The 12045-nt window shown below is 44.5% G+C and overlaps 1 protein-coding gene across 3 annotated transcripts in view; it reads left to right on the top strand.

Moving 5' to 3' along the window:
- The window catches only part of LOC108924134 (estrogen-related receptor gamma-like), a 131890-nt gene extending 120786 nt beyond the window's left edge, over positions 1-11104 (top strand). For all 3 annotated transcript variants that reach the window (XM_029256948.1, XM_018735328.2, XM_018735329.2), the window contains exons 6-7: positions 5223-5492; positions 9363-11104. In XM_029256948.1, coding sequence (XP_029112781.1) covers positions 5223-5492; positions 9363-9607 — 515 coding nt within the window. In that variant the 3' untranslated portion in view covers positions 9608-11104. The remainder of the gene's footprint in view (positions 1-5222; positions 5493-9362) is intronic.
- Positions 11105-12045: the final 941 nt, after the last annotated feature.

Below are 12045 nucleotides of genomic sequence, written 5' to 3'. Positions count from 1 at the left end.
ATTTGCTTGGTGAATGAGGAAATGCTGTCTCGTCCCTTGAGAAAAGCAGAGGTCAGAGCCGTGGTCCTCCGCCTCGTCGTACTGCTTCACGGTGCCCCACTCTGACAGTTGAATATTTGCCTAGCTGATAACCTGTGTTTGAAATGAAGGCGGGGACAGAGGCACGCCAGACTAACAGCACCCCAAATCCCTTCCATTCTCACCAGCTCAGTCTGACACTGCGATTTTTACACCCGTGTTTTGGGGAGATAAAAGGTGAGCCGTGGTAAAAGTATCTATTTGGAGGCACTTGTCATCACTTCTGCGTGTCACTCCCATTAAACGTATTCAGCGGGGAGCTGTGCGGGACCGGGACGAGGACATCCTGCTCCGGACAAATATCGTTCCGTACTGGACGCCTCTTGTTATTTATGTCACTGGAATCTTAACACTGATTTTATCCTAAAATACTGCAATTTGCTACCAGCCGTGCGTTTGCTCAGTTCAGCGAGAGAGCGTATGAGGGGGAAGCCGAAGTTGTGCTGAGCTCTACATTCCATCTTCTTCCTCTCGTGATCTCCAAATGAATGAGCAGACAGCCTTAAAACAAGTCAGAAAGTCTTTTACTAATTTTATACACGTCTATATTAGTTGCAGCAGATCTTTTTCACGTTATCGTGTTACGGCTGCGGTACAGAGTCTAAGCGTTTCCATAGTGCAACATTAAACAAGTCACAAGCACGGACATAGAGGAACATATTTCACAGGGTAATTTCTCTTATAACAATGGAATTATGTCTTAAGACATCTTTCAAAATAAGAACAATCATACTCATATCCTGTTTAGGTGCCTTAACTTTAAATAATAATGTAATGACCCGCGTTGATGGGGGTGCGGTGGCGCAGTGGGTTGGACCACAGTCCTGCTCTCCAGTGGGTCTGGGGTTCGAGTCCTGCTTGGGGTGCCTTGCGGCGGACTGGCGTCCCGTCCTGGGTGTGTCTCCTTCCCCCTCCGGCCTTACGCCCTGTGTTGCCGGGTAGGCTCCGGTTCCCCGTGACCCCGTCTGGGACGAGCGGTTCTGAAAATGTGTGTGTGTGTGTGACCCGCGTTACTGTTTTAGGAGGGAAACCTGTTCAATGTAAATAGTTGCATTGTGGGTAACTTGTAAATAGCGCGTGTAACCAATAGGGATACTTTCGGGGGAAATGATGGGGTGACTGTGTCTGCTAAAAATTTCAGGAAGACTGGTTATAGCTATAGATCCTGTAAGACGGGGTGCCGGTGCTTTCTTTGCCCCATTCAAACCCATGATACTGCAATAATCTAGATTTGTCTGAGATGTGCTCTAAATGAGAGTACACTGAATAATAGTGAAAGTAAGAATATATGCACAGAGCTGTAAGGTGAAGGAGGACTATTCTCTTTGGATGAGGCACAAAGATATCCAGCTTCGGTAGTCAGTTTCCATTTGCGGTTATTAGCTCAGTGCCTCCAGAAAGGGACGAGGCTGTGGTGCTCTGGAAGCCGGAGCAGAGCGCTCCACCGTGGCCCCGCGCCCAGGAGCCGTGAGCACCGCTCACACGCCACGGGACATTCTGTCCCCGGACGAGCCTGGCAGGGGTTAATTGAGCACTGCAGCCCCTTCCTGTCACCACGGCGTGCCACGCACAAACGCTCATTGCTCTTGAAAGTGCCGCGTCTTCCAGGGACAAGGCATGCTTTTTGAGCATGCCCGTAGAACATCCAGATGCTTCGCCGTGTTACAAAAGGGCTGGGTGTTGGCTGTCCGAGGGAGGGAGGATGACTGGAAATGGCAGCGAGCGCCTTTGGCACCGACTGGGGAGGGTTAAGAGTCTGTTGTACGCAGCGAGTTAAATGTCTAGCCTTCTGGAGTCCGTGGGCTTCTACTAGAGGGGACAGGGTACAATTTTGTGTCTTTGTACAAGGATGAGAGTGGTGGAACGACCTCCCCCTCTTACTCAGAACTGCTGAATCTCTGTCCACATTTAAAAAGGGTCTTAAAAATCACCTCTTCCAGACTCACTTTGCCCATGAACTCTTAAGTTCATGTAAAAGTGTAAATTTTCATACATTATAATTTTAAGATGATCATGCCTGAATATACCTTTATACAGCTACTCCTGTAATGTAACGTAAATGTATCTTCAAAGAAAGAATTCTAGGAAGGTGATCAGGATCGTGGATATTCTGATAAAGCTTTATGGAGCTACCCGTGTGATGAACATTGGCTCGTATGGTGAAGGAAACAAACCATACTTAAGAATCGCACGTCTGAAACTATGCATCTCTTTTGTTAATCTAATGAACACATTGTATTTTCTATGAGATGTACCTCACTTTGGAGAAAAGGGTTTGCTAAATGAATAAATGTAAAACGATCTGACACAAATGCGTAGGATAACTTCAGTAAGCAGAGGAACCACAATCAGAAAATAATGTAGTACATTTCAGTCACACCAGTATAAATTTATTAAAATATAAATGCAACAAGGGGGTGCGGTGGCGCAGTGGCGCAGTGGGTTGGACCACAGTCCTGCTCTCCGGTGGGTCTGGGGTTCAAGTCCCGCTTGGGGTGCCTTGCGGCGGACTGGCGTCCCGTCCTGGGTGTGTCCCCTTCCCCCTCCGGCCTTACGCCCTGTGTTGCCGGGTAGGCTCTGGTTCCCCGTGACCCCGTAAGGGACAAGCGGTTCTGAAAATGTGTGTGTGTGTGTGTGTGTATAAATGCAACAACATCTGCACTTTAACATATACAACACAAATATATTTCCAGTATTTGTAATCTTAGCAAGCAAAGGCTTGAAACAGAGGTCTCTAGATTGATGTTTTATTGCTATCATGTTTATCTGATCTATTACATGACAGAGATGATATTTGATGGCATATTAGATCTGATATTACAATTAAATGGGTTTTAAAGCACTAACAGGGATTAAAAAGGCCTGTAATGGACCTTTCTGTTGCTGCACACATAAATGTCAGATGGGATATTTCTTCATCATCAATAGCAAACGTATTCTGATGCTGCTTTTATTCCTCGTATTGATCCATCTGCGAGAATGTAGATTTGTATCTGTTAATTAATGTGTTCTGAAACAGCATTCGTATTAATCAGCCAGATAAGAAAAATTGGACACTGCCACTAACACGACAGCCGTAAAAGTACCGGCCCCCCTGATAAAATTGCTGACAAAACTCACCCTCACAAGGCAAAAAAGAAAAAAGTTCTTCCTTCCACTCAATAAACCAATCATCTTGCTTTTAATTATTCGGCAAAGAGATGTGTGGCGATTGCAGAACGCGTACATCTAATTATTTACTAACAGCAGTGCCGGGGGGCTTGGGTCACCACAGGGGAGGTGGAACATGATGGGCTTGATCCATGTTTGTCCATCTGCCACCTCACTGCCCCCCCTCCCCATCCTGCTTTCATTTTGCTCCTTTCATCCGTCCTTCTATTCACCTCAGCTAAACCTAACCTCTCTACAGAGCATGTTATTTCTGCTCTTTATTCACTGTGAGTATATCAAGTACATTTTTGGAAGTAAATTTGAGTGACATCTCTTGTTTTTCTGTACATTGTGTTTTTAATATCATGGCACTCACTACTATGGGCTTGGATGAGACAAAGAAGAACACAGACAGCATTTATCCCTGTTGTTGTTGTTTGTTTGTTTGTTTGTTTGTTTGTTTGTTTGTTTGTTTGTTTGCACACAGAAAAATAATATTCTCAATCCAATGACCCGGTTTCCGCTAGGACCTGCCCCATCATTTCCCCTAGAGGTGCCCCCAGTGGTTGCACAAGCTATTTACGAGTTACCCACAATGCAACTATTTATAGTCAGCAAATCTTCCCGCCTAAACACCAGTTATGCAGGTCGTTACAATATGAATGCAATCAAGCACATTTCTGACACTAGTTAATACTTAATTTACGTTTTCCTATATACTATATATAATATATATATGTACACCTTTTTTCTGTTTAAGCCATTAACTAAAAATCTGCTGTATGAATGCTGTGATTTTTTTGATATAGGCTCAGCTTTCTTATGCTCCTGTGAGCAGTATCAGTCATTGGCATGACTCAGTGGTATTAGTCAATGGGACCCCTTTTTTTAGGGGATATCACAGCTGGCCTCCTCACGGGACTGCAGCAGCCTCCTGTTGAACAGCCCCTTCAGAAGTTCTCTTCTAATCCCCATTGATGATTTTATTAAGTGGAGGTGGGTGTCCCTGCCAACTGGCACTCTGGCTTTCGTCAGCAGGCCAGGAAAGGCACCAACTGGCTGCACGGCTGCTCCTAATGAGATCAGAGATGTTCACACGTCAGGATAATAAATCAGCGCCTGGGATAAACAATGGTCGGAAATGCAGCGCCTGACGAGCCCCTTACTGCTTGCGATCGCAGCAACGGGGGGTTTACGAATGAAGTCATCCTGCGGCGGAAGACCCGTCGGAAGGTTGGACATTGTCCCATCCTCCTTCCACCTGCATCATGCCTGTTGATGGCATTAGTGAAAAAACCTCATCCGCTCGGCGAAGCCATAGGCCCAGGAAGAGCAAAGCGTGGAATTTGGCAAATGCTCATTAATTGCTTATTAGCAATATGTACTTTTAGACACTTCTATAGGAACTGAAGTTAATTTTTGTATTTTTAGGTCACTGAAATGTTTTTTTTCTTGGAAACATAAACTGGTTGAGGCTCAGATATTCAACAAACTGGGAACAGAGTGAGCAAATTTTTGTCTTTTTATTGTGCTGAAAAATAAAACATCTGAAATGCTACTAACAGACAGGATCAATCAGTGCTGCATTTCGTGGAGAGAAATCCATCGCTGCAAAGTGACCTCTGGCATCATATTGTGAGGAACACTGTCAAATATGTACAGCACAGATGTCTTTGTGTGACGTTGACATCTTCGTTTGTTTACTTACTTGACTCTTTTCACTAAAGCGGCTTACAACATTAAACTACTTACAACGATTCACCCGTTTGTACAGCTGGGTAATTTCACTGGAGCAATGTAGGGTAAGTACCTTGCTCAAAGGTGCCATAGCTGGAGATGAAACTAGAACCTACAAGCATTGGATCCAAAGGCAGCTGTACTAACCACCCATTATGTGCTCCATCATTTGTTAATAATGACCTTTGGTTGCAGTGCTGTAACTTCAACTGGTCCTCCTGTCCTTCCCCCCTGCCCATTTCTGTGTCTCCTTACAGGATTCTCCACGCTCTCTCTGGCAGACCAGATGAGTCTACTGCAGAGCGCTTGGATGGAGATCTTGATCCTGCGGGTGGTGTATCGCTCATTGCCTTTCGAGGACAAGTTGGTCTATGCTGAAGATTACATCATGGACGAGGACCAGTCCAAACTTGCTGGTTTGCTGGACCTCAACAACGCCATCCTGCAGTTGGTGAAGAAATACAAGAGCATGAAGTTGGAGAAGGAGGAGTTCGTAACCCTCAAAGCAATTGCGCTCGCTAATTCAGGTGCGTAGATTTTCCCACAATGCAAAAATGTTAAATGTATACATTTAGCAGTTTGCATGTATATAATTTACCCTAGTGACTAGCAGTCATTGAAATAGCAAACACAGAGAGGGTGCCTTTCAAGGAGTAAGCTTACAAGCGAATTTTCAGTGAAATGATTCAGGCACGATGCCCTGTGTATACACATGTAATCACATGCATGCATATATTTACATTTATTTAGCAGATGCTTTTCTCTCAAGCAATGAACTCTATGTAGCGCTACCAGCCCACACACATTATTCACCAAGGTGATTTACACTGCTAGATACACTACTTACAATGGGTCACTCATCCATACATTGGTGGAACACACACAGTCTCTCTGTCACTCACACACTATGGGGAACCTGAACACCATGTCTTTGCACTGTGGGAAGAAACCAGAGCACTCAGAGGAGACCCATGCAGAGAACATGCAAATTCCACACAGCCTGATCGGGGATCGAACCCATGTTCTCTCCCACCACCCAGGGGCTGTGAGACAGCAGCGCTACTTGCTGTGCCCCCATGCCGCCACATTTATTTGTTTAGCAGATGCTTTTCTCCAAAGCGACGTACATCTCAGCAAAAATACAATTTGTGCACTACATTAAGAGAAAAAGACATAGTTGCAGACGTGATTAAGTAAACCTAGTTTGTTACTTTCCACTGGATGCACCGATGTTCATCGCTCGAGTAGGTGCATAAAACGCCGGATAGATGAATCCTGATCACCTTCCTTCAATTTTTATTTTTTTTTTATAAGGTGCACAAACATTTACATACAATACAGGAGTAGCGGCTGTGTAAAAGCTTATCTGGGGACGATCATAAAGTTATGGTCATGAATATATATGCGTCCCACCATACGCTGCCAGCCTCCGTGTCTCCCTTAACATCCGTGTAACCAGCTGTTGTGTTAGCATAAAGCTCATCTCAGATCACTTTTAACAGCGTTCCAATCATTAGGCGCAGAGATGTCAATAGCGGGCTTGACGTCGGCCCCCCATCAAAATTCCTTTGTCGTCCCCTGTCTCCTCCAGTTTTGCCTGCATGTTTGAACTTTATCTTGGTTACCGGCCAGTAGTTTTCCCTTTAATTACAAGAAGGAAATGCCAATAAAATCCGCTAAATGGGATGCAATGACCGGCTTGAGCGGGCAGGCAGCTCTTCGTTTCAAACTCTGCCACACTCAAGGTATTGACAGTTTGTTTTCTGGGGCCATATGCGACGATCAATCCCAGGCTGGGCTCGGCCACGCCGAAAAATGAAAAAGCAGATTGCTTTCACTTGCTCGTGTCTGTCCAGAGGTAGCCCCCCCTAGCGCTCAGCTGTCTGTCTGGGATGTTCTGAGGCAGTGGGCACCTGACTCTGAACGCAAATTATTTTCCTCACCGATTTTGCGCTTAATAGCTAATCTCTGCAATCAGAGCAAATGACCGGTGGGAATGATTTGGTTTTTAACGGAAAAGAGTTGTTTTCATTAGAAGATGATTGTATTCGTTTGTGTTCTGCACCTCTTCCTTAAGACATTTGCTCAGAGTCATTAATTCACGTTACTGTTGCTCTCAATGTTTGCGTCCATATGACCGTCGAGCAGCAATGTATCTTGGTCTCCGTGTTTCCACTGAAGCCGTCCCTGATCCTGAGTGAAGGACCCCTGACCCCCTATGATATGTGTGTGCAGAGCCAGTGCCAAGCAGGGGCTGACAAAGTAGACCCCTGAGAGGCAAAGAGATGCAAAGAGATCGCGAATTGGCACCATTGTTCACTTCCGCTTCTGTCCTTTCGTACGATCTAATGACGTTTTGGCTTTTTTTCCGTAAGCCTCGTGTACATGCATGAAGCTTTGAAGGGCTGCACTGTTCTTTAGAGCTGATTTAATTTGCAAATCGTTTTGCTTTACAAAAATTATTGTTTGTTGGCACTATATTGAGGAAAAGGAAGAAAAAGATGCACAGAGGTCGTAGATTTAAGTTCGACTGGTTACATTACCGCTTTGAAGAGATATCTCCACTAAGGATGGTTTACTCAGCTTTACAACCATCAATCTGCAAGCCACTCATTTCTTGATACGCCCCCTCCCGGTTATCGATTGCGAAACAGAAAAAGGAAAGAACAGACTACAAATGGTCTCGCACTGCATAAGCGTTTTATTCAAAAAAATTAAGAATGAACACTATGAAGAAATGCACATGCACACACAGAGTCTGAAAGCACTTCTCCTAAGAGGGGTCGTGGTGAACCGGAGCCTAACCCAGCAACATAGGGCGCAGGGCTGGAGGGGGAGGGGACACACCCAGGACGGGACGCCCGTCCATCACAAGGCACCCCAAGCGGGACTTGAACCCCAGACCCACCGGAGAGCAGGACCCAGCCAAACCCACTGTGCCACCACACCTCCTGCGCATGAAGCATTTACAGTACAAATCTATCGGGTAAACATTTGAATGCCTATACACCTGATTATTAATAGCTGATTAAGGTATATTATAATGTGAAGACATTGCTCAGGTGACTAAATAAAAGTGTGACAGAGTACAGTTCATCACATGGCCATACACTTGTGTTGGGTTTCAACAATTGGTCCCTTTAGAAAAAAACTGAGCTCAATAGCAGAGAATGAACTTCACACTCAAGGAGAACAGTGTTAAAAATCATATTCAGCCAAAAGCCTGTGTAATGAAATGCTGCGCCGCGTCTTCCTAATTGTGTCACCCGCTTCGGGCTTTCTTCCCTCTGTGTCACGTCACACGTGACAGTCTCAAGCTCTCTCCGGGGGCTGCTTTGTCAGCCCCTGCTCGGCACGGGCTCTGCGCACACGTATCATAGGGGGTCAGGGGTCCTTCATTCAGGATCAGGGACGGCTCAGGGATCCGTACGGCTTCAGCGGAAACACGGAGACCAAGATACATTGCTGCTCGACGGTCATATGGATGCAAACATTCTGAGCAACAGTAACGTGAATTAGTGACTGTGCATTGATAACAATGACCTGACAAGGTACTGGGAGTGGCGTAATGCTGCGTTACTCTTTCATTGCGTGTGAACGTCATCAACAAGGATGACTATAATGTTTAATTGACGGAATAATTTCAGTTAATACCAGTTTTATGTTTCAAAATGTACATGGTCACAGTACCTGGGTCTGTACCCATACAGATTTTATAATATATATACATATACAGTCTAAAGCTGCTTGTCCCGAGGGGAGTTGCGGCAAGCTGGAGCCTAGCCCAGCAACATAGGGCGCAGGGCTGGAGGGGGAGGGGACACACCCAGGATGGGATGCCAGTCCATCACAAGGCACCCCAAGCAGGACTTGAACCCTAGACCCACCGGAGAGCAGGACCCAGCCAAACCCACTGTGCTGCTTCATCCCCCGGATAATATAATATAATATAGATAAAAACACACAAATTTATATATAATGTAATAGTTTTTATCAGTGTTTTGCTTTACGCTTGGAATCCCACATAAGTTGACTTTTGTCTATCACTTTAATAACACAGCCCCGGTAGTCTTAGATAGATGTATAAATATCTAAGAACAGATTATGTCAGAGCTGACTGTAATTAATAATGTGTCGCCTTATGAAGCTTTTTACCAGAAATGCATAGTATTCGGATACAGTTTCATGCATTTGTGTGAGAACATCGTGGTAAGAGTCCTTTTCAAGGTGACTGCAGTAGGAAAAGAGAGTAAAGCTGGAAGTGGCAATTTTCAGGGTGCAAGTCCATGTCCTTAACTGTCATGCTACCTGCCGCCTGGGGAATGGAGGGTTGCGGTGCCATATGGGGACAGCAGACACTGACCTCTCCCCCCCCCCCCCCCGTGTGACCCCGGCAGACTCCATGCACATAGAAGACGTGGACGCGGTGCAGAAGCTCCAGGACGTGTTGCACGAGGCCCTACAGGACTACGAGGCAGGGCAGCATGCGGAAGACCCACGGCGGGCCGGCAAGCTCATCATGACCCTGCCCCTCCTCCGGCAGACCGCCGCTAAGGCCGTGCAGCACTTCTACAGCATCAAGCAGGACGGAAAGGTGCCTATGCACAAACTCTTCCTGGAGCTTCTGGAAGCCAAGGTCTGACGGCCTCCCCCTCCGTCTTCCCCTCCGTCTTCCCCCCCAGCGGGGAGAGGCAGAGCGGGATGACCAGGCTCTGCGCTCGAGATTTTCCTCACAAGGAGGGTGCTGGCTTTCTCCATCGCCACTGGAAGCTACGAAAAATAACACGGGGGAATCGGTAATAACATCACACGGCATTCACGACAACTCTCTAACGCATCTCTAACACGTAAATGACGAGGGTGAACCACGGCCGGCCCGCGCCGCGCCGACAGTTCTGCGGCGAGAATGTGAAGCGGCTTTTCCAGCTTGCTGTTCCTGAGTTTCCGGCGCGGCTCTTGCGCAGCCGAACCCGGTCCGTTTTCCTTTCTTTCTTTCTTTCTTTTTTTTTTTTCTCTTTCTCTCTTTCCTCGTTTTTCCAAATAAAATCCCGAAGCAGAACAGAGGACAAAAGCCAGCCCTGCCAAAGAATGGAGGTCCATTCAGTGGATGCCAGCAAAACATGAATTATTACACACATTTCAGTGCATCTCCCCTGTAAGGAAGGAATCAAAGTGAAACGTTACCCTTTGCAGTACAGTCTGGCACGTCGCGTTGACTGAATGCAGTATTAGATTCTAGAGGCGCCGTTCGGAAAAACTGGTGGGCAAACAGATGTTTGAATTAACTGCTTCTCACGGCAGCCTTTCCATTCAAATATTTCAGTCTGTTTGATTTCTTAGAGCTTTCCTTTTACGTCTTCCGAGTAATTCTTTTTATATAAATACAAATATATATAATTTTTTGGTGACCTTTTCAGGGAAAGTGGAAGCTTTACTCATCCTTGCAATACGAAAAGTTTTATTTACGGTTTGAGCATTTCTCTTTGTGTAGATGAAAATAGCGGTGAGGAACAAAAAAGGACTATTTAAAAGGGAGACATTTGTGATTTTTTAATATTTTTTGTATGATTAATTGACCTTCTGTATCGTCTTTGCCACTTCCAGCCACTGTATTAATCAGTTGTGAGAAACCTAATCCTCTGCAAGCAATAGTCATCTCTGAAAAGGTGCACACGAACACATATGCAATTTACGTTTTTGTCAAGCTTGGTCCAAATATGTTTTTCGCTCTGATATAATTTAGGTATTTTCCTTGCCATTTTCTACTAGATTCTGCCGAGAGTACTTAGGTGTGGAATGCAGCAAAAAAGTTAGCTTAAGCAAGATGATTAAATATGAATTATGCATCATTCATATCTTCAATAACATATTGACCTCTCAACAACAGTATATTTTTATTGCTATTGTTAAGGAAATAATGCCTACGAAGTTCAGGATATGGGCTGTCGGGTCAATGTTTCCTCTGTTTTTTGAACCTTTAACGTTAAGATCGCAGTAAAATCTAAGTAAAGGGTATAACCTGATAGAAATGGCACCTGCTACCCTCTCCTGGGGTCATTCCAGTCTATAGTCTAAACATGTAAATCTAAAATTACCGTAGTGTATATTATTTTCTAAAAAAAAAATATATAAATATTAGTAAGGGTCCTTTTAATTTCTTACTCTCCATACCATACCATTGTGTATTGTAAATGAATAGACTGTAAAACTAAGATATATTATTGGAACAAAGGGGGAAAAGTAATGAAAAAACAAGCTGTACGTAGACTATTCATCGTGTCTTGTTAACGGTACTTTTTTCTCAAGGTACTTTTGCTCTTTTTCTTGTCTCCGTTTTTTTTGCATCCAAAAGCTGATGTCTTGTACCCGTCGTGATGACTCCGGTTCTTGTGCCGTCTGCTTTTTAGACACAGGGTAGAATCGGAGAAGGTACTGGATGTGCACATCCTCAGGAGACTTCAGCGGCGTGCTTTTCACTACTATATCTGCTATAATAAGGCTCTTCCATATAAGCGCTACTTCAACAGATCCCCCCCCCTCCCCCCCCCCAAAAAAAAATCTCTGTCATCAAGTAATCTTATTTAAAAGACTTTATTAACATATATAAAAGGGATAATCTGTGTAAACATTTCTCTTAGAAAAACAATGTATATCTTAGGTTTAAAAATTAACAAGGGTTTCAGTATTTATAAACAATCAGTTGTATATTTATTTTAAAGAAATGCTGTACATAATGCCTTCCTGACTGAGAAACTATATCACTGATATCATACCCTTTGAGGTAGTGAAGGACAAAGAATCCTTTTGTTTTGGTGCAATTAAGTTTTTTTTTCTGACAATATTGTGTATTTTTAAACAAAAAAACATGGGGAAGGAGGTGGGTGTTAGAAGTTTTTTTTCTCTCTCTCTCTCGTACACGTCAATAAATTCTGTGCGTCAACAATTGAGTTGCTATATGAGACAATAGACCGTGGCTCAAGAGGTAACTGTACTGTGATTCTAGAACCATCCATAGCAGTTCCGGGTGAACTAGCAGTGATCAGTAGCTCAACGTGTTTTGCCGTGACCACAGGTCAACCC

The sequence above is a fragment of the Scleropages formosus genome, chromosome 1, assembly GCF_900964775.1.
Source record: "Scleropages formosus chromosome 1, fSclFor1.1, whole genome shotgun sequence".
NCBI classification, from domain to species: Eukaryota; Metazoa; Chordata; class Actinopteri; order Osteoglossiformes; family Osteoglossidae; genus Scleropages; species Scleropages formosus.
Note: the sequence above shows the minus strand (reverse complement) of the source record. Positions and strands in the feature narration are given on the sequence as shown.